This window comes from Elgaria multicarinata, chromosome 12, assembly GCF_023053635.1.
Source record: "Elgaria multicarinata webbii isolate HBS135686 ecotype San Diego chromosome 12, rElgMul1.1.pri, whole genome shotgun sequence".
Taxonomy (NCBI): domain Eukaryota; kingdom Metazoa; phylum Chordata; class Lepidosauria; order Squamata; family Anguidae; genus Elgaria; species Elgaria multicarinata.
Genome location: NC_086182.1, coordinates 32,947,996 through 32,971,062, shown reverse-complemented (window position 1 = coordinate 32,971,062; position 23,067 = coordinate 32,947,996). Strand labels below are relative to the sequence as shown.

The following is a 23,067-nucleotide window of genomic DNA, read 5'->3' as shown; positions in this document are numbered from 1 at the left end:
ACTGATTTAATCTTTTTCTCAGCCTTCTAGTCCTCATGGCTGAGCTTGATTTCAAACTCAAAGGAATCCCATTCCTCGTCTGTTTCTCTCCAGGACATCCTTGGGCTCACCACAGTTCCTGTACTCATAGTTCCCATTCAAAACATCCTTCTTTGTCCTCGCGCCCCAGTTTGGCCTGCGGGTCCTGTTCCTCCCACCCAGTTTTCTATCAGTTTATGCCTGCCTCGGCCCCTCGTGCGCTGCCCCTTTAAGCCTTCCCGGTACTGGAATGTGAGAAGAGCTCCAGCCGTCCTGTGAGGTCAGATAAGACACTATATTTATCTAGCTGGTAACCTGAGCTGTGAATTTCTGCTGTGGATTACACCACCACAGGGCTCTTTCCAGCGTTCGAGTTCATTCTGCACTTGGAGAAGTTGCGTTGCTCTAGAGCTTTCTCGTGCCCACCACCCAAATATATCTGCCTTACAAACAGGTTAGTACCTTCTGGCTCGTTTATAATTTACCTTCTTCCTTCCTTCCTTCTCCCGGCTTCTGACACAGAAAAAGCAACTTGCTGAGACTGAACTGAGCTCCTCTGTGCATCCTGAGCCGCAGCCCTTATGCCACTACTCTTCAAGCCTGTCGTTCCACGCACAGGTGGGTACAGACCAGACGAAGGCGTGGGGGGGGTTTGCTGAAAGGGGGCCCAGGGGGGTTCTCAGCGATTCAACGAGCTTAAAGGGGATTTCTTCCTGGCCTGAGAAACTTCATGGCAATAGCGGGAGAGGCTTCGGTGTCGATTTCCCCCCAAATAATGCTTGCAACTGCCCTTAGGTTTCCAGCACATCACTTACTTAATGCCAAAGTGGTTAAGCAATGCCCAGTGAGTGACATTTTTTATGTATTAGACCAGCATGGGAGGTTGTAGGAATAAGCAAGGTTTAAAGTTTTGCAGAACGCTTCATCAGGCAGAATGGAGAGGTAGCAGGTTACCTGGTATATCTAGAGCCTCCCTCCAAATGTCTTGGACTGCAATGCCTATCAGCTGGCTGGGATGATGGAACTTGTAGTCCCACACATCTGGAGAGGACCAGATGGGGAAGGCTGATTTCAAGAAAGCTTCCACGCCTTCCCCGATTGTTATTTGACTGGCATTAAAGGACAGGATTCCAAGAGATTGCGCAACCTGTTTCACGTTGTACCTGAAACGCACTGATCCCAACGTCCTTTTTATCCCCCTGTCAGTTTTCTGCCCTCACTTGAGTTAAAGTCCTCCCATTTGATCACACTTTTATTGTTATTATTTTCATTATTATTTTTTAAACCCCCGAGCCCACATTTTCGAGAGTGTTGCTTCGGGCCTGGAGTCCTGTTCAGGGACTCAGGAGTCGCTGTTATGCAAGGCAAGCTATGGTGAGTTGCAGCATGGCCTGTATGAGGAAGGGATCCGTGGCCCTCTGCCTGCGTCACGGGGCGGAGGCGAGAGTTTCCAAATGACGTCAGCAGTGAGGCTCATTCTTTCCACGAGCCAGAGTTTGTGGAACTCCAGCCAACCCAAGGAGTCTGCCCAGAGTGCCTTTGGAGGAACACTCCGAATTGAGTGCAGTGGGAGGAACACTCCAAATTAAGCCTCACACTCTGACCTTAGATGGCCCAGCCTCCCACTCCGAGCCTCCTTTGCGCCCGGTGGCCTCTTCAGAGTCTTTGTTGGTGGCCCGGTTTAGCCCTTTTGTGGGAGCCATTACAGAGGAGCTTACCATATCGGTTTTCTGTACATAGAATCATAGAATCATTGGAAGGGGCCTAAAAGGCCATCGAGTCCAACCCCCTGCTCAATGCAGGAATCCATGCGCAATTTGTATCTTGCATTTTTATTGGCATCACCCTGGCTAAAGAATCCACTTTGTTTCACCAAAAGCAGCGGAAAGCAGAGGCCTGAAGGCTACCAGCAGCCAGAAAGGCCCAGATGGTAGTAGGGGTCAGATTGTCAGTCACTAATAATGTGTGTGTGTGTGTCTGTGTGTCTGTGTGTTTGTCTGTGTGTGTCCTCCACTGATTACATCAGAAGGAGCTGTTCCCGTAGCAAATGCTCACTTGACCTCCAAGTCACTACCTCAGGCAGGTTTCCCATGAGGGTATCTTTTAAAATTACCAATCCAAAGCCTTGGTGAGAAACACGGCCCAGTCCTGAAGCATCTTCACCACAAGATAGATCAGTTGGTTAAAGTATCAGCTGGCCACCCGTTAAGACGTCTTTTATTCTATATACCTTCATATAACTGCCTCCCAGGGCTGAAACAGACATTACTTTAAATCTATATCTAGCAGCTGCATCTTTTCCTTTGCTCTGGAATAGGTACAGGGACCCTGGTCCATCCATCTCTCTCTCTCTCTCTCTCTCTCTCTCTCTCTCTCTCTCTCTCTCTCTCAAAAAAGCTACCCCCCACTCTAGGGTCCTGATATGTGCCTACTACTCTGGAGTAAAAATGAGGCAAAGAGTAACTACTAGATACAGATTTAAAGTTAATGTCTCTTTCAGCCCCCAGATGCATAGGCTTTGTAGTGTTCAGGCAGCTCACTTTAACTCAAATCAAGTAGCCATGAACTTCTACTAGCTCTCCTTTCTTTCTGGAGAACCAAACTATTGATTCCTTGGTTCGACCCCACCCTGAGTCCTGCCTCAAAGCTATTGACACCTTTGTACACTGCTCCGACCTCAGCGAGGTTGTGCATCCATTCTGGATTTCAGTCAGAACCATCAAATCTCTAAAGGACCTCTCCAAGGTGCTGAACCTATTTCGGGTGTCACTTTCAGCACCTTTAGCTCCTTTAGAGTTCTCGCTGGTTCTGGGACTGCACAGAGAGCTTTGCTTATTAAGCAGTATAGAAATGTAATAAATATTGATTGATTGATTGATTGATTGATTGCATTTCTATACCGCCCAATAGCCGAAGCTATTTGTAAATAAATCAGAAAAAACATTATAGTTTAAATAGATATGTGGTATATTTCATCATAGTCGGAAGATTGTGTCTAGGTGTCCTATTCCGTCAGCAGTCCTGGATGCTAACCTTTGATGGGCAACCATTCTATGATTTTTTATCTTTAAACCACACATGGACACGACATCCTTTCAGCAGAGAATGTTTTCAAATAGAAGACTGTCTTCTGAAAAAGAGGACACCCAGCCATCCTAAATCTTTGGACCTTCTCTGCCCCATTCAGCCTGACGGCACAAGAGAGCTGTATTTGGATCTCCAAATGTCGCTACTATTTTTAATTACAATTCCTCGTGGTGGCCAGGAGCTCAGTTAGTTCAGAGAGGTGACGTGGGCATTTAAGCCACCCATGCCACGTTTACTCCTGGTGCAAATAGCTGCTCCAGAATAATGGTGATGGTTTTCAGATTAAGGAAACATCCCTGGGAGAAAGGGTTACACTTTCCTCCACCAACCAGCACTGTGCTGGCCCGATCCAATTTTGGGCCCACTGCAGCTGTTTTTCGCTATAAATAGAAATGTGGGGAGATCTCCCTGGTCTCATACAGTTTGACCCTAATATCTGGTTCAAAATAACAGGTCAGAACCTTGTGACGGTTATTCCAAAACCGCTGCAGATGCTCATACACCTAAGTCATTCCTGCAAATACAGCCCACCAAAATGTTATGCAAAGCAAAAAGAAGTCCTCACAGGGGACTGAAAACATCTTGACGTTTTTGATGTTCTTTTGTTTGGTTTTTTTAAAAAATGCTTTCTCTGCAACCTCTGTGGCCTTTGTCTATTGACAACTTTGCTGGAACAGCTAATTACAGGGGTCATCTGCTAAAGCCTGGCCCGGCCTGGACTTGATGGCCTTATAGGCCCCTTCCAACTCTACTATTCTATGGTTCTATGCCCCCTCCATGCTCACAGCTAAACTGTTAACAAAGTTCCATCATAGCAAAAGTGGCTTTTCAGCGGTCAGCTAGATTAGAACCAGGCCTCTTTTGAGGCACTCAGTCAACCTGGCAAATAAAGTCCTCCAGGGTTTTTAGCCCTCATAGAATCATAGAATCATAGAATAGCGGAGTTGGAAGGGGCCTACAAGGCCATCGAGTCCAACCTCCTGCTCAATGCAGGAATCCACCCTAAAGCATCCCTGACAGATGGTTGTCCAGCTGCCTCTTGAATGCCTCTAGTGTGGGAGAGCCCACAACCACACTAGGTAGCTGGTTCCATTGTTGTACTGCTCTAACCGTCAGGAAGTTTTTCCTGATGTCCAGCCGGAATCTGGCTTCCTTTAACTTGAGCCCATTATTCCGTGTCCTGCACTCTGGGAGGATCGAGAAGAGATCCTGGCCCTCCTCTGTGTGACAACCTTTTAAGTATTTGAAGAGGGCTATCATGTCTCCCCTCAATCTTCTCTTCTCCAGGCTAAACATGCCCAGTTGTTTCAGTCTCTCTTCATAGGGCTTTGTTTCTAGACCTCTGATCATCCTCAATCTGTTTGCGCGCTTTGGTTGGTTTTAATGCGTATGCACCAGCCTTTCTAGCATACCTGGGGCATAAAATCCACAGAAGGAGAGCGGCCTGTCTCATGAAGACTAGATGGAACTGTCATGTTCAGAGACAGTGTTATGATTATTTATTACATTTATATACTGCCCCACAGCAGGGCCCACAGACAGTCATTGGGGGTGGGGTGGGGGTGATAGCCCAGGTCCCCTCTTTTTGAATGTTCAGCTTTCATTTTTTTAAATAATAATAATAATAATTAAACGAGTCTTTCCCTCCCTTTTACTTGAGAAAGAGCTTACAGGCAGGATTCTATATTTACTCATTTTTATTTAACGACGTAAAAGAGGCACGGGGCCACGGCTCAGCGGCAGAACACCTGTTTTGCTTGCAAAGGGTTCCAGGTTTGAGTCTCAGGATCTCCAGGAAGGGCAGGAAAAACACGGACATGAAACCCTGGACGCTGGGCTAGAGGGACCAGTAGTCTCTGACTCACTGCAAGGCCACCTCCCATGTTCCTATTTTTAACCTGCACACTGCCCTCACGAGGCAGATTACAATATTACAAAAACATGAGCGTGCAATTAAACACATACGCACAGCGGCAGCTGCTGAATAAATGTGTCTTTAAGGTTGTTGTTGTTTTAAAAAAGCTAGCAGTGATGAGGGCCATATGTATCTCTCTCTAGGAAGGGGTTTCCAAAGGTGTGGGGCCATCACTGAGAAAGCCCTATCCCAAGTACCTGTCTGCATAATGGCCCTTGCTGATGAGAAGGTGGATTACTGGATTCCACCTCTTTGATCGCTGTGAAGCCATGCATCTGTTAAGGCTGCATTCCTGTACCTAGGGGTACATAGTGTAGTGCCCCATGGGTACCAGTGCACCCCTGGAAGTGTTTTTTGGCACTTGTCAAGGTGCTCTAGACCAGCCTTCCCCAACCTGGTCTTTTGGACCACAACTCCCAGCATTCCTCACCGTTGGCTCTGCTAGGTAGGGCTGATGGGAGTTGAAGTCCAAGACATCTTGAATGCATGAGGTTGGGGAAGCCTGCTCCAGACCCTTCCCACTTTTTTTTTTTTTTAAAAAAATATCAACACATTTTGCTGCAAAATAGATTTCTGTTGGGGGTGAAAACTGTAGGCTCAAAGGAGTTGCTTTGTGTGTTGCTAACCCTGCTATGCTCACTGACATGGGAGTAAGCCCTATTGAATTCAGTGGGAATTACTTCTGAGGGCACGCAGAGGATCGTTCTGTGAGCAACTTTAAAGTTATGAGGTTACCTGTATTGGTGTTCTACAACGATCCCACCTTGCTTTGATCACCCTCACTACAAGGTTTCTGGCTATGAGCTTACCACAGGAGACCAGTGGGCTTCTGACTCTTTGCTAGCACGGCCAGCCCAAAACATTTTCTGCCTGAGGCAAAGGATCCTTTCCTGTCCTCTCTCATACGAGCCTGCCCAGCCCTTACGATCTTTGGTGAGGCCCTTCTTTTGAGACCACCACCATCAGAGGCGCATCTGGTGTTGACACAAGAGAAAGGGCCTTTTCGGTGGCCGCTCCCTCCGTCTGTGGAACTCCTGCCCAAGGGAGGCTAGCTCCACTCCCTCTCTGCTATCCTCCCGGCAGCAGGCAAACACTGCTTTATTCAAGAAGGCCTTTGGCCTGCAAGTGGATCTGTGGGATGGGAGTTGATTTTAATTCTGTAATAGTTCTGTTTTTATTGTATTTTAATGCGTTTATAATCTATTTTGAATTGTTTTTGTAAGCCGCCTTGAGTGCCCTTTTTTGGTGGAAAGATGGCTTATAAATCAAATGAATGAATGAAAGAATAAGATGGCACACTTTTCCCAGAAGACATCTAGATTGGCCGTTGAACCTCAATTCAAGACTGGATATGGGCTAGGGCCCTCTACTACACCTGAGGCAGCAGGCTAATTTGGGGAGCCAGGACAGGTCGTGTGGCGTAACTCAGCTGGTTCCTCCAACAGAGCGGAAGAGCCAGGGGCTTCAGGAGGAACGTTGCTGTCCCACCCACCACATCTGCCACCTGAGGCCATTGCCTCACTCTGCCCAGTGGTAGGGCCAGGCCCGGTTAGCAAGCCGAGCTCCACAAATACGGCTCTTTCTGCTAGCAGGTGCCCATGGCAGATGCCATCAAACGAAAAGAGGGAGAACTAAGCTTCAGATGGAATTGGGATGGATGAGTCCAAGTCTTTCTTTCATGAGGCAAAAATAAGTTGCTTTATGTGGGACTCTGGCAAAGGGTTTCTGGGAACAGATATGGGGCCAGACCCGTTTTTCCTTTACGCGTTAGCATCTGTTGTTCTGATTCCAGCCCTGTTTTCTTACATTCCAATAATTTCAGCAAGCCGCATTGGGCCGACGTGCCTGGGTGCCTGTGAACTGAGTTGCCTTTGTCCGCGTTGCTTGTTTTTGTGTCTGTCGCTAAGCGAGAGGTGAATTGACTCCGGGCCTCGGGTCGGGTCAGAAAATAGCCGTTGAGCTGCAGGGGGGTGGGGTGGGGGGGGGATGGACAGAGGCTTTCTTGGGATGTACCTGGAGAAGAAATAGGGTTGTAGAACAGGTCCTTGGATGCCTTTCTTTCCACTCCCTGTGGCTTTGGGCTTGGCCCGGGTCAGAGATTATGGGTGCCTCCCTGTTGCTGAAAAGATGGGGCAATGCACCCAGAGATGCAAAAGGAGCAGCCACGGGGAGAGAGAGAGAGAGAGAGAGAGAAGGACAAAGAGCTGCTTTGATACAACAGAGTTATGAAGTGAGGCTTTTGGGAAAGGGCTGATGGGAAGTATCGCTGCGACTTTTTGACAACTTGTCCCTTGCAGTCTCTTTCTTCTGAAGGGTTCTGGCTCATTCCAAGGCATGGGGCTTTCCCCCCTCTTCTGGTCCACGCATTCTCCCCAGCCCTCCCCTCTCTCCCTCACCGGCTGCCTGTTTGCCAAGCGGCCTCTCCCCTCCGGTGTGCCTGTGTGTCCCTACTTGTGCAGTGAGAACAATGAATGCATACCTGGCCGGCCGGCCCGAACCGCAACACCTACGGAGCCCTTTGAAGCCAGTAGGTGAGGAAGCTTTCCAGAAATGCGGCAAGCAGGCATCCATCATTATCCCTGTGACGCCAGGGAGGGAGAAGCCACACCAAGGCCAGGAAGTGGCACAAGTTCCCCGGGGGAGTTTCTCTGCTTGCGCTCTCCCTTTTCCTGCGGCCTCCGCCTGCCTGCAACGGAGTTCTCACGGTGTCTCTCTGTGTGTGCGCGCGTGTGGTTCATTCTGCCATTTCTCTCTCTCTCTCTTTTTTAGCCCCAGCTGCCAGAATGGTATGATGCAAAGTTGCTTCTAACACCACAGGGAACGAAACTCTCTCGTAGACGTGGCAGTCACAGAAGGTAAGTATCCAGGGAGGGGGGAGAGGTGGTGAAGGGGGGGGGTCCTGGACTGTTTTGGGGGATGGAGCAAATGAGGCTTGAGGCCAGAAAATTGCCTTTCCGTCTTCATCAATTATTGAGCTGTGGCAGCATCGTAGGCAACCTGTAGGCTTAGGGATGTAAGTTCTTTGTCCTGAGTCCGTGCGTCTATTTATTTCGTTTCATTTCATTTTCATTTTTTATTCGTTTTATTTTTATTCTTATTTTAAATGTGTTATTTGTTATTATTGTTATTATTGTGGTGGTGGTATTTCTAATAACCAGATCTCTCAGAGCAGTTCGCAACAATTAAAACCATAAAATACAACACAATTTATTTATTTATTTATTTATTTTATTACATTTATATACTGCCCCACAGCCGAAGCTCTCTGAGTGGTTTACAACAATTAAAAATAGTAAACATTAAAAGTATACAAAAAAATTGAAAAACATAAAAACAGCATAAAAACAACAGTATGCATTTAAAAACAACAATTCTGGGGTCCATTAAAAACATTGTAAAATGCCACATGATGAATATAAACTACCACGCGATAAATATAAACTGACAGGGATTCAGTCAGGGGGTCTTTCCCAGCTAGGAATTGAACCTGCGGCCTTCCGCCATGCAAAACCGTGCGCCGTAGCATTGAGCATGGGTCCTTCCTTAGGATGCTGTTGGGTTTTTCTCTCTCATGCACACCCTTTGGGCGTTCCCGTGAAAAGAGCCGTGGAGATGCTTTCCCCCCTGCACACGTGCGCTTACACACCACCCTGTGAAAGGGCTGTGGGATCACCGGTTACATTAAAAATACGTATTGTTAGAATTACTTTGCTAATGACGCGCTAGCATTACGCTCTGAGGTGTCGGCTTGGTTGCTCGTGCCAAATTCCATCCCGCTTAATTATATCCTGCCCTGGCAACTCTCCTCGCAAAACCCGTTCTCATTCTCCTGCTAACTATCGGTTAGAGTGTGTTCCACCCCAGAAGCAGCTGCCTCCCAGAGCTACCAAGGAAGACATGACCCCCAGGGACGAAAAAGGTACTTAAATCCTTTCCTGCCTTTATGCCAGGGACAACCTGGGAGATTAGCACAGGAGAGGGAAGGGCATATTTTGTTCTTTTGACTTCTCTAAGAACCGACTAGTTTGCAATCTGGAGCAAGAGGTCAAAAAGGTTGCAATGACAAGCCTGCAAAATGCAGAGCGCGGTATTTGGATTTGACCCGAACTGCCATGCTCAGAACTCTCTGGGCCTCTGGAGCACTAGGGACTTGTGGGTTCATCCTGTAGCGGTCCTGCCACAGAACGGTACCGGCTGAGTCCCTCGCTCCTCTTCCTTCAGCTCTCACAACGATGTGTAGGACATCTTCGGACCCTCGTGGCGTCCACGGGTGGTCTGTGCTGAGCCACGTGGCGTAAGTGGCAGGACACCGTTCCAAATCCAGGTTGCACAGCAATGCTCTCTGCGCTGGGCAGCGCGGTCTTCGTGGCGCATCACAGAAGCCGTGGCCGTGTGAGTCTTTCTGGCACGTGGGAGCTGCATGCATAGAGCCACGACAGGTGGCACAGGATGATCTTTGGTGTGCGTTTTTAAATTGTAATTATTTTATGGCGCTTGCGGAATTCTAAAGCTGCTTTCATCAATCTGGTGGTCTCTAGAGGTGTTGGATTGGAATCCCCATGCTGATGGGGAATGATGGGCATTGCAGTCCAACACATGCTGGCTGGGAGTGTTAAAATACTGGCTGGCTGCGAATTATAGAAAGTGGTTCTGGTGGCACTGTGGACTTTTTCCACAGTGGCTTTTCTGTGACATGTACAGTTTCCTGGAGTTATTTATTTATTTATTTATTTAAGGCATTTTTATAGCGCAGTCTCACCATTTCTGGCATCGAGGCGCTTTACAATAACACATAAAACAATTCCATTAAAACCCTTTAATGGAAGGGTTATCCAGAAACAATCCCTGTGGCTAAGGGGCCATGTGCTCAGTAGTGTTCAGACCTGCTATGAAAACCACAGATTTGGCGGTGTGGCAAGTGAATATACAAATCGGCCTCTGGTTATTATTTTTTGCACAGAAAGGCATGCAAAATGAGGAGAATGAGACAGGCTAGCCCAGGAGGCCATGATGGCTTTGCTCCTGGTTTTCTCTTTCGGTGGATTTTTATCATTCTTCTCTGTGGGTTGTTTCGTCCAACCAACAACCTGGAAGGGTGGCGGTGGACAGATCCCTTATTTTTAAGGGATTTCAGAACGTAGGGGGTGTCAGACTGACCAGCTGCAAAGAAGGATGGGTCTTCTGTGCCTTTAATTAGAAAATACTTGTGTAGAAGAAGGAACTTTGGCAGAGGTAGCTGCTTGTCCTGCATAGGATGGGGAAACCTGCAGTTTCTGAAATTCCCCTCTTCAGCCCCCAATATTTTAAAAAGAAGAGGTGGGATGTCAAATCTCCTGTGCATCTGATCACCATCGGAAGGGTGTGTGTGTGTGTGTGTGTGTGTGTGTGTGTGTGTTTGGGGTTTCCTGCCTTTCAGCTCCCCCCCTACACCCCAGAATGTCTCTCATGTGAGTAGTTAGAGGTGTAATTAGAGGTATGGAGGCTCCACATTTAACTACCTTGGCCAATAATTGCTTTGACCGCCAGTCTTCCATGAATCTATTCACTTGTAGAGTGGCCATGTGGCCTCCTTTATTAGAGGACTGTCCTCTATCCTCAGGGCTGTCAGAGGACAGTCCTCTATTTGAAGCATTCCTTATTTGAAGGGCTGTCTAATCCAAATCCCGTTTAAAGATAAAGAACCCTATGAAAGGAGATGACCCATCAACAGTTGCCCTTTGGAGTTGCTCATTGACAGTAGAAGCACCTGGACAGCAGACAGAACAGGTGCTCCGCTCACCTGGTCACAGTGTTCCCCACGATTGGGGAGATGTATAAATTACTGTAATTAGTTCCAGATTTGCCTCTGTACATATAAATTAGCATAGGCTAAATGTTCATCTATAGATATTAATTAGTATTTTATCCAAATGTTACGCAAATCTTTGTTTTGTTCTTTGGGTGACGTGTAAATGGTCATCCTGTCGATTTGTCAGCTGAGGAACCCTTGCATATGTGTAGCACACGCACACACATGTGTGTACACATGCTGCAGAGGATTCTGGGAAATGTCCTAGGCTGGGCACGTACTCAGTTGACTCAGAATGCCGTCACAATTGTTCTCCATGATTTACCTTGGGGAAAACATGCCCTCTATTACTGATCTTCTCCTTACGCATCCAGAGAACACTCCAGTGGGTTACTCAATTTGGAAAATGCAGATCCAACCCTATCTAAAGTCCACATATGATAATATTCCCCATTGCCAACTCTACCACTTTCCCAGTAAACTCTTGAGAAGCCATGGAACAAGTAGTCTGCATGAAATGGTCAAGGTTATTTCCCTGTCTTCACCCCAACAGTCAGTGGTGGCTGCGATTGAAGGCCCTGAGAGGCAGGGGCTTCATCTGAGCCAGGCCTTGACTCTAACACCCAATTTCAGGGTCAGCACTCAATCTTGCAACAGAATGAACATAAGAACATCAGAAGAGCCCTGATGCTGGATCAGACCAAGGGTCCATCTAGTCCAGCACTCTGTTCACACAGTGGACAACCAGCCATCGGCCAGGGATGAACAAGCAGGACATGGTGCAACAGCACCCTCCCACCCATGTTCCCCAGCAACTGGTGCACACAGGCTTACTGCCTCGAATACTGGAGATCGCACAGAACCATCAGGGCTAGTAGCCATTGATAGCCTTTGCCTCCAGGAATTTATCCAACTCCCCTTTTAAAGCCATCCAAATTGGTGGCCATCACTACATCTTGTGGTAGTGAGTCCCATAGTTTAACTCTGCGCTGTGTGAAGAAGTCCTTCCTTTTGTCTGTCCTAAATCTCCCACCCATCAGCTTCATGGGATGCCCCCTGGCTCTAGTATTTTGAGAGAGGGAGAAAAATGTCTCCCTGTCCACATGAAGAATGCCTTTCTATCAATGTAACTGCACCTTCTGGATTTGCTTCTGCACCAGCAACTCTAGAAATAAACAAAATCCAGAGATGGGCACCACCGGGTCTCTTGTGGCACAATCCTATGCATGTTGTAGAAGTTTTTTTTCTGTCTAAACAAGCATAGGATTGCACCCTTAACAAGTAATCTCATACCTTGTGGGCAATCTCTGTGGCTTTTAGTTTACCGTTGCCCATGATGTGAGCATCACGCCAACACAGTGCCATAAAGCTCTCGGAGTAAAAATAATAACCTTCCTGCCAGTAACCTCCACATTTTTGCACAGAAACCCTGGCACGTTACAGACGATGCTGCACTGTAAAACTACAGTATCCCACTCTCTCTTCGTATGGGTGGCACAGAGGCATTTTTACGGTTTGCTCTTGCTGTGGGCGAACCTTAGAACGGGCAAAACGTTCTTCGGCGGCTGTGTATTGCAAGGGGAAGGTCAGTTGCGCCTAGGTTTATTTATCAGGGAAACCTTTGGGCGTTATTATTACTCCATCAGTGTGCATAGCAACCCCTTGTTGCTTTATGTGCAAGACGAAATGCGCAGGCTCCCACAAAGAGGAGCTTGCAGGAATCCACACATAAACTTCCGAGGAACCCTAGCAGAGCTGTGCCATATGCCAGGGCCCCTTTCCTGAGGCCCGTGAGCCTGTTTGTTTCCCCAGCGCACACCGAAGGCCAGCTGGAGCGTGGCCAGGGCGGCCAGCCAATTCCCAGAGTTTACGCCGGCCATCCTGAAAGGGCTTTGAGAGAGGGCTGTTTCCCCGGCAACCAGGGACTCTTGGCTGTGTCAGCCTCCGTCTTGAAGTTAAAAGGAGAGGAAAAGGCCCGGCCGGCCAGAACAACGCCAGAGCAAAAGAGATAGACCCACAAGGGTGCCCTGCTGACCCTTGGTAACCGCTTGGCACTTTGGGGCGATAGTCGTGCGGTGGGGCATGGCCTGAGCCCGCTGGATCAGGCCTGGTCGAGAATTCTTTCCCCAACGCGTTGCATCTCGTTGGGACATCATCTTACTCGCTGCAGAACCCAGGCCGACTAAGGTAGGTGGTCTTGGATTGTCTCTGCCGAGCCGTGAGGTCCCACACGGGGCTCTTAGCAGTGGGCTTCGATCCACACCACCATTTCAAGCCCCACAGGAGGCTTTGCATGCTGGAATCATAGAAGACTCTTGCCTTTCTATCCTTGGTCCTTGCTCCTCTTTCATTTCTAAAAAGGTCTGATCCCGAGGTTCAAATCTACCTGAACTTAGAATCATAGAATAGTAGAGTTGGAAGGGGCCTCTAAGGCCATCGAGTCCAATGCCCTGCTCAGTGCAGGAATCCACCTTAAAGCATCCCTGACAGATGGTTGTCCAGCTGCCTCTTGAAGGCCTCTCGTGCGGGAGAGCCCACCACCTCCCTAGGTCATTGGCTCCATTGTCATACTGCTCTAACAGTCAGGAAGTTTTTCCTGATGTCCTACCCTCCACCAGGAGAGAACTTGCTGCTTTAATCAAAGGTGTGTGTGTTTTAGGGAAGAGGAAATTGTTTGAACCCTGCACATGCTCCAAAATACTCTTGTTAATTTATTACTTCAAAGTTGCAGGGCTCAGAGGAAAGTCAGATCCCAAACCAAAGCAGAGTTGAATTGTGCTTGAACGAGTTGGAGATCAGCCTAAAACTAAATGGTGAATGTATATTATGGGACAGTCCGGGTTCTGGCTCAACCTAGCTTATCTCCCCAGTCCTATCCTATCATCCTGCTGTTGCTTATATCACATTTTTAAAGTTTGCAAAGTCCTTTTCAAAATCCTTAATTGTGTTCCTCTGTACAGAAGCCTTATGTATCTATTTTTTTTTAACCAACATTGTTCCCATTTTACAAATGGAAAACTAAGGCCCAGTTGCTTAATGCGCGGCTAACTTCCTTTAGTAAAAAGCCTATAAGCCCATGCTGATGACAAGTGAAAAGCACATCATGAAATACACACCCGTGCAAATTGTCACGGGGACAGTTTGCACACGGTTTGCACACTTCTTCCTTTATGGATTTGGTCTCTGTGTAGGAAAACTTCTCAGCTACCAGGGTGAGTAAGGCTGTAGTCCTGTACCCCTCTACCCAAGAGTAACCCCCACTAAACTCAAGGGGACTTACTTCTGAGTAGACATGTACAGGAATGCATTCTAAGTGACTTGCCCAACGCCTCTCAGTGAGTCTGTAGCACAGTTGCAACGTTGAATTAGCTTGCATGGGAGCCACCTGCCCCTGTGTAACGGACCTCACGGTAAAGATTGCCAAAATGGCGTGCCACAGACACCACGACCAAAAAGCTGACATATAAATGATTCATAGCAGCAACTCAACTGGAAATTCAGGAGCGACCCGCCGTCCGCAAGACCTGCTTGGGCTCTCAAATGCGCCCATCGTACCTAGTCCTGTTTTCTCTTTCCTGTACCGATCAGATCGTCCCTTTTTTTGCTGCGACTACGTCTGCTGTTTTAGAACAGCTCTATTCAAGGGGGCGCGATGTTGTTTGTTTGTTTTTAGCTGTTTGAATAGTTTTCATTTTAGACTATTTTTATTATGATGTATTTTGTATTTTTATCAATTGTTGCAAACTGCCTGAAGAGTTTCGGCTATGGGGCAGTAGAGAACTGAAAATGAAAATAATAGGGTGACCATATTTTGGAAACCAAAAAGGAGGACAACATGGTCGCCCCCAAGGGGGCGTGTCCAGTACCAAGGGGGCATGCCCACCCGAACATAGCCTTGGTCACATGTCTGACTTTACAGCACACATTTAAGACAAATCTGTTCTACATAACATCTTAATGTTAAAATCACTGAAATAAAGAACAAGTGAGAGATTCAATGTATCTGAAATTAACTTCACTCACTCCTACTTTTGTAGATTTTGCTGTACTTTGAAGCTTTTGCTATACTCTGTGTGTTACATTCTCCCCTTCCCTCAAATATCTTTTTTGACTATCTTCACTCATTGCAAGCTGCTGTTGTTGTTAACAGGGTTTGCTACTGGCCCCAGATCTGTTTCAAATTTGGTATGGCTAAAGCTCTACCTAAAAGCTATCATGGTGCCAACTTTCAGCTCTTTATCTTTAAAAATGACAGTTTAAAAAATAATAATTTTAAAACCTCATTTTTAAAAAAAATTCCTAAAAAGATCAATGGATGAACGGATCTGTTTCAAATTTGGTGTGGCTAAAGCTCTACCTAAATCCTATCATGGCACAAAGTTTCATCTCTTTATCTTTAAAAATGACAGTTTTAAAAATAATAATTTTAAAACCTCAATTTTTAAAAAAATCCTTAAAAAATCAATAGATGAACGGATCTGTTTCACATTTGGTGTGGCTAAAGCTCTACCTAAGAGCTACCATTGTGCCAAGTTTCATGTCCTTATCTTAAAAAATGACAGCGTTATAAGCATTTTTGTTAATTCCCATTAGAGCTGCTCTTTGAAAAAAAATCCGGATTTCCCTTCCCGGATTTGCCATCAAAAATCCGGGCAAATCCGGTCATATGGTCACCATAAATAATAATAACTGGACCATCAGTCTGTATCCCCAGAATACCAGTCCCCACATGGAAAGCCTGCCTCCCTGGTCTTGCCGCGTGAGGCTGGCCTTCTTTCTGGCTGCAGCACGGAGGGCTCTTTCCTTTCCCATTTGCATCAAGCTGCAGTCGGCTGGTGGCGGGTCTGAATTATTGATGGACAGGTGGCGTGTGCAGGCCGAGTAGTGGAGGCAGGGCTGCTCATAGGCTCCTCTGACCCGGGCCGAAAGGCCGGCCCGGCCTGGGCAAGGAGCTGTACATAGCCCAGTGGTGCAGCAGCACACGCTTCGCATGTAGAAAGGTGCAGGTTCAATCCCTGGCATGACCACTTCAAAGGAAAAGAAAAGGGATCAGGCGGTAGTTCTAATTTGTGGAAGTAGGCTGGTGACTCTGATGTCAGTGGGGCTGTGAATCCACTCTGGTTTCAAGACCGTAAAGAGCGTCATGCTGGGTCACACTGGGAATCCATCTAGTCCATCACTCTGTTCATACACTTTTCAGTAAGAACACTAAGGGAGCTATGCAAGGTGCAAAGCATATTTATTTATTCTGGCTTAATCTTTCGGGCACACTTCGCCAAATGCATCCCACAAGACTCTTAGTTGCTGTTTTCCCCCTGTGGTAAGGTGAACCAGGTGGAATTAGTGCCGGGGGAATTTTGGGAGGATGACAGGTGAGAGACAACGCCTGGACCTGCGGTAAAATTCCGTGAGTGAGGCAGAGTAATTGCACAATAAAATGCTCTCAGTTTACAAGAGCAAAAAAAGGTGATGGCGTAGGAGTGACACCAGAGGGCAGGCTTCCACCTCTGGAGTCCTGGGTGTGAGGAAACGGTTTAGTCTGTACTAGGCCTCGAAAGCTACCCGGACATCTCAGCCTGGGCCGCACACGGGCGGCTGCAGTCATGCACACAATGTACTATAACAATCTCCCACGGGATCTGCACACCACACACCTCATGATTGCACCTTATGTCCCAAGCGCAGATGGACGCCTGGCAGCCAGGGGTCATGTGGGATGGCAAGGCGTTTGGGAGGGGAGGGGGCAAGTACTGCTAGAGAAAGTTTACCTGCAGGTGAATAAGTTTACTCTGCAGGTGAATAAAAAATGAGGAAGCTCAAGAAAGAACATCACGTTCTCCAATCTGCTGTAGGGCTGCCACCTTTGTATATAAAAAAGTATTATTTCCTGAAATAGGTGCTGTATCTTAAACAGTTGGATGGCAGATAGGAATCCAATCTACATATTGGGGGCAATAATACCTTTAGTAGGCTGGCTCAAAGGTTGCAAAAATCTGCAAGCTTTCAAGATCTCCAGGTCACTTCATCAGGCAAGATACTTAATAAAGCTAGGGTGACCCTATGAAAAGGAGGACAAGGCTCCTGTATCTTTAACCATTGTATTGAAAAGGGAATTTCAGCAGGTGTCATTTGTATATATGGAGAACCTGGTGAAATTCCCTCTTCATCACAACAGTTAAAGCTGCAGGAGCCCTGCCCTCTTTTAAATCTGGTCACTCTAGAATAGCTCCTGCAGCTTTAACTGATGTGATGAAGAGGGGATTTCACCAGGTTCTCCATATATACAAATGACACCTGCTGAAATTCCCTTTTCTATGCAACTGTTAAAGATACAGGAGCCCTGTCCTCCTTTTTATATAGTCACCCTAGTTAAAGATACAGGAGCCCTGACCTCCTTTCCATATGGTCACCCTAATAAAGCAAGTTAGCCAGGTAGGGAGGGGGGAATAAGATTTTTTTATTTTTTAAAAAAGGCTGATGATGTTGAACTCATGCAATCTGCATCGTCAAGCATCTTAAGACAAAGTGGGGGAGGAGGGCGTTGCAGACATGCAAATTAAGCACTACCTGCCAGGTGATGTGATGGTTTCAGACTGCACCTGGGACGGCCCTTAGGTCTGTGGGGAGAACACAAGCAAGCAACGATTGATCTCCGATTTGTGAAATATAAATTACATAGAATCCAGCTATTACTCAGAACGGCCTCAGTCTTTAAGGCAGGGGTGTTGGATTCCATTTCGGAAAAGCTCTGCGGAGGGTGGCGGCTGCGTTCCATTGGCGGGCAAGATCAGAGGCAAAAAGGAAGGGGCTCAAATACCAGAACATTGTAGCTTAAAAAGCCCTTTACTGCCCGTCACTGAGCCTTAAGAGGGGCATTTTAACCTCTTAGAATGGGGGGAAACTGCACCTTGGCCAGAAATCCAATGGCTGGTCAGGGAAGAGCAGGTGGGCCCCTCTGGGTAACCCTACAGAGCTGAATGGGGGGGGCAGGAGGAGGGGGGCAAGCCTGAAGTTCTGCCCCGCTGCCCTATATGGGTTGCATCCAGTTAAAGAGATCCCCCAAAGGAAATCTGGCCTTTCTCCAATTGCTGCCCTCCTGCAAAAATGGTCTTAGCCAGGAGAGGGCATCAGCGCCCTTTTCGCATTCTGGCAGGCGCTTGTAATGTAAACAAAATCGGCAAAGAAGCCAGGGCAGGGTGTTGAGTTTCTGTTTATGCCACCTGCTGTTCCCGTTTTGAAGCTGGCTCCATGGTGTTTGTCTCTGCACACACCCCGTAGGGTCGGCGGCTGGTTCCTCCCTCCCCCTTTCTTCTTCTTCTTCTTCTTCTTCTTCTTCTTCTTCTTCTTCTTCTTCTTCTTCTTCTTCTTCTAGAATCATAGAATAGCAGAGTTGGAAGGGGCCTACAAGGCCATCAAGTCCAACCCCCTGCTCAATGCAGGAATCCACCCTAAAGCATCCCTGACAGATGGTTGTCCAGTTGCCTCTTGAAGGCCTCTATTATGGGAGAGCCCACAACCTCCCTAGGTAACAGATTCCTTTGTCATACTGCTCTAACAGTCAGGAAGTTTTTCCTGATGACCAGCTGGAATCTGGCTTCCTTTAACTTGAGCCCGTTATTCCGTGTCCTGCACTCTGGGAGGATCGAGAAGAGATCCTGACCCTCCTCTGTGTCTTCGTCTTCGTCTTCGTCTCCTCCTCCTCCTCCGCCTCCTCCTTCTAAACTAGCAAATGGACCTGGCTTCGCTGTTAGTGTAATACAGCGAAGACTTCGAGCAAATGTACACAGTATGGTGCAGTGCTATAGCCCCCAAAGGAGGGTTCTGTACACTCCATTTCCTTGAGGTGGGGCTGCCCCCAAACAAGGGGGGGGCATGTACCTGGCTGTTGGATTACTCCGCTCTGGAATCAAACTATTGACTGCAAAGCTATTCCTTAGTTGAGGAAGTCTGCCACCTAGCAACTGAACCTGGCACTGCATGCCTCACACATACAGACGCATTGAAATTAATTTAAATCAATTAATGTGGTTGGAGAAAAAAATCAAAGCGTACGCCCTTTGGGGGCCCTTAGTATGCATGCCAAGTTTCAGCTGTGTAGCTTTCACGGTCTGGGCACTATGGCCCTGGCCGAGAGCCAGACACCCCAACAGATGAAGACCTTCCACCGTGGAAAAAGCCCAGGACCCATGTTGGTTATGGGTTCCACTGTGGGAGTGTTCTTACTGTGTTAGAAACTTCTCCTAACGTTCAGCTGAAATCTGCCCTCCTGTAGCTTCATCTCCTTAGATCTCATCTGTCCTCTGGGACAGCAGCAGGCAACAAGCCTTTGCCCTCTGCGGTGGGACACCCTTTAGGGTCCCGGGTGTGTTGCAAATTTTGCCACCCAGGCCCAGATCTGTCTCCCATGATTCTGAACCCTTTTCCAGTGGCACCAGATCTCTCACCCATCACCGCTGATCTATCTCCCACGGCTCTGGGACAATTTCCCACAGCCCCGGATCTGTTTCTCATGATCCTGGATCTATTCCCCAGGGACCAAAGTATCCCTTCGTGTCAATAGAAGGCTTCTTTCTCTGCTTAATTGCAGTGCAGTTGGGGGGGGCACTGCTGGGGGGGGGGTTCTCACCGAGATCTGACCATAAGTGGGGCTCAGCCTGGTGCTGGAATCAGGGCACTGGAGTAGATGCCCTCCTTAGCACAAGTGGCTTCAGTGTCCCTTCATTAATTGCTCAATAGCAATTATGCTGGGGGGGGGGGGGGGGAAGGAACTCTGTTTTTCCCAAGTTTAACTGCTATGCCGGGGGCAGGGTGTATTCCCAGGGGAAGCCCAGGTGGGGACGACTTTGTCGTCGTCCCCCCGAAATCCCCCTCTACATGCCAATTGCACTTAGACTAAAACCTACCATTGACACTAATGAGAAAATGGGCCCCCGGATCTTTTAACTTCTATTGGCTCTGCTACACCACCAATCACTCTGAATTTCCCTCTCCCCCTGCACACCCCCCCATGGTTCTGGGTGTAGGCATGGACCGACTCTTGGTGGGCAGGGCACCTGAACCCCTGGTTGTGGCCCCTCTCCTGTTCCAAACGCCGGCCACCCTCAGCCTCTGCATTTTTCCCTTCCAGTCAATGCCACCAGCACGGCCCCCCATGCTCCGTCCCTCAGGATGTCCCAGATCTCCTCGACCTTGAAGCGCTATGTCGACGCCCCCCGCTACTCCGACGCCTCTTCCTCGTACAGCAAGGCCTCTACCAGTTATGGCAACTACTCCTCGTACTCCTCCAACCTCTCCTCCTCGTACCCGAACAAGGAGAAAGTCAGCTACAAGCCCACCACGGCCTCCGGCTACCTGTGCTCCTCTCACCTGCGGACGTCGGGGGCCACCTCCTCTTCCTCATCCTTGAGCTACGACGGCGGAGGGCGGCTCCTCCAGCGCCCTGACTCTGGCACCAGGCTGAGCCCCGCTTATAGCCGGATCCCGGTGAGGCCCCCCGGTAGCGGAGGGCTGAGCGGCGGAGCCAGCGGCTACTCCTTCGGCAACAACAGCTATGGCACCACCAGCCTGGGCCGCAAAAAGTCCAGCAGCCACTCGGACTTGGCTCGGGACCTGTCCAGCATGCACCTGTCCTCCGCCCCGTACCGCCCCGAGCCTTCCTCCTCCACTCGCGGGCCCTTCGTCGCCCGCACCCGCCAGGAGTTGTGCACCCTGCAGGGCCTTTACCAGTCCACCCAGCGCTCGGATTACGTCAAGGACTATTTGGAGTCTTACGGCCGCAAGGGCGGGCGCTCCCCGGGCTCCAGCTTCCATGGCTCCACCCCAGAGGTCATCACCCCCACCCTGCGCCCCACCAGCCGCTGCTCCGTTCAGCAGTGGGAGCGGACAGACAGCCGGACGGACGTCTTGGCCAAGGAGGCTCCGGTAAGGCTCTCCGGACACTTTGGGTCTGTTACTGGGGGCGGGGGGATGTGTCACGTTGTGCCTTTGCTGTGCATGGAAAGGGAGGCTGGCTCTGGTGCTATCCAGGATGATAAGTGTAGGGAGGTATTTTTCAAAAGATAATGTTTTTATTTAAAAGTTCAGGAAGGCTCGACGTTTCGGATCGCTAGATTCTTCGTCAGGAGCACCGATTGACACTTTTTCTGTAGAGAGTCTTTGTGGAGAGCTGTGTTTTCTTATCCAAAATGAATAGGTTTATTTGTTTATTTAAATTCAATAGACTATATAGGTTCCCTTATTAATTGGGTGCCACCTTTAGAAGATGCATCCTCTTCTAGGTCTGGAATCAGGGGAATGCCTCTTCTAAGAGGACCCTGGCTGTGTGTTTTTCTTCTTCTTAAAAGCTCTTTTTTTTACCCATTTGCAAACTGAGTTGACAGACTGTAAGATTCCTTTTAATCTGGTGGCAACCCCACATGTAATGCTTCTCCTGTTGTCCTTTCAAGTTCAGCATCTGTTTGCTTAATGTTGCATTGCAGTTTAATTCGCGTAACGAACACAGCTCGCAGAATTTGGTTTACTTCAGGCGTGGAAGTAGTTCACCATAGGGCTGTGCACGCCCCCCCCCTCCCCGATCCGCTTCGGGCCAATCCGCCCGTCCCCCGCTCCACTCCGCGGAGCAAGATTTGGCTCCGCCGCCGCCGCCACACAGACGGTGGCGGCAGCGCCACGTAAGCCAACCCTCCCACCCCCTTACCTGTGTCTGTCGTTGTGGGCTTCAATTGAGGCCCCAGCTTGAAGCCGGAAGAGGCCTCGGCCTTCCCTTCTGGCTTCAACCGGGGCCTCAATTGAAGCCCGCGACGGACTGCAATGGATGCAGGTAAGCCTCCCTCCTCCCTGCCACCTTACCTGGCTCCGCTGCCACTGCCACTGCATGGAGGGCGGCGCCAGGTAGGCCAACCCCCCTGCCCCCTTACCTGCATCCGTCACGGTCTGTCGCAGTCTTCAATTGCGGCCCCGGCTTCAAGCGGAAGAGAAGGCCACAGCCTCTTCCGCTTGAAGCTGGGGCCTCAATTGAAGCCCGCAACAGACCCCGAATGGACACAGGTAAGCCTCCCTCCTCCCTGCCCCCTTACCTGGCTCCATCGCCATCACTGCAGGGACAGCGGTGGCAGTGCCAGATGAGTCCCCCTCCCCCCCATTTACCTGCGTCCAGAGCTCTGGATTGAGGCAATCCTCTTCGCCTCGATCCACAGCCCCCCACCCCGACTCGCTTCTCCTCCGACTTTTCCGGAGGCGAATCAGGCCGCCTCACTATTGCTTCTCCGACCCAAAGAGAAGCGGAGCACAGCCCTAGTTCACCAGCTATGATATCCAGGCAGCAGAAGTTTGGTTCAACTTCCCTCTCCTCCCCACACCCCGTCCCTGCATTTTAAGTTGTCTGAGCATGGTGTGTGTAGTTACTACGTTTTTAAAATTCTGAATACCTTCAGCCCTGCCTTCCTATTTCGCAATTCCTTGAGCTGGTTATTAGCATTAAATTTATAAAGGGCCGTAACAACCACCCAGTGGTCCAGAGCAGAGGTAAACAGTGGCCTGCTTGCAACTCTACATCCCGGGCCCCCAATGCGCTCCGCATACAATGTTGGCATGCTCCGTGCAGCCTTCAGTCTCAGAATCTGCCCTGCATTGCCGAAGGATGCATCCTGAAGTCCTCACTCAGATGCAGGACAGGTTTGAGCTGCCGTCGTACCCACCTGGCGACACGGACGTAGCACGGTGACCTGCTTTTGCCATGCCAGGGTCAAGTGAAACGTGGGTCACTATGGCCAGCCTTTGCCTCAGGCTCCCGGTGTTCCCAGGTTCGGAACACCTGGGTGACAGGCTGTGAGAAATGGCTCCATCAAGAGCGACCTCCTGGCACCCGCTAACTCCTCACGCTGCCTGCAGGCGCAGGGCAAGAGGGGAGGCTGAGTGTCCCCATCTAGAGGGAATGGAAAGTTCTGTCATGCATGGATTGAACTTGCTGTGACTCCTATGTACGGAACAGCAGGCTTAAACGAAAGGCGGCGTTCAGGTTTTCAAGTGCTTCAATCATTTTGCAATGCTCCTGTAAAAAAAAAGTGGGGGGAGGAGGGGTTGGCCAGAATGTTCATTTGCAGGACAAATGGCTCTCCTGCCTATGTCTCTTTCACATTAACAAGCAAGTCCAAAAGTAGCACAAGATAAAGTAGTAGGGATGTGCTCCGCTTCTCCTCGAACCGGAGAAGCAGGAACGGAGCGGGGGGCTTCGCCTGCCCTTAAGGCGGAGGCGAAGAGG

General features: G+C 49.0%; 1 protein-coding gene across 2 annotated transcripts in view; it reads left to right on the top strand.

The window, feature by feature from the left end:
• The first annotated feature begins 523 nt into the window (after positions 1-523).
• USP2 (ubiquitin specific peptidase 2) overlaps positions 524-23,067 on the top strand; it is a 63,572-nt gene continuing 41,028 nt past the window's right edge. The window contains exons 1-3 of one of the 2 annotated variants that reach the window (XM_063138984.1): positions 524-636; positions 7,790-7,875; positions 19,936-20,729. In XM_063138984.1, the coding sequence (XP_062995054.1) occupies positions 19,977-20,729 (753 nt within the window). In that variant the 5' untranslated portion in view covers positions 524-636; positions 7,790-7,875; positions 19,936-19,976. Of the gene's footprint in view, positions 637-7,520; positions 7,552-7,789; positions 7,876-19,935; positions 20,730-23,067 lie in introns of those variants that run through there. The other variant, XM_063138986.1, reaches the window with a different exon arrangement.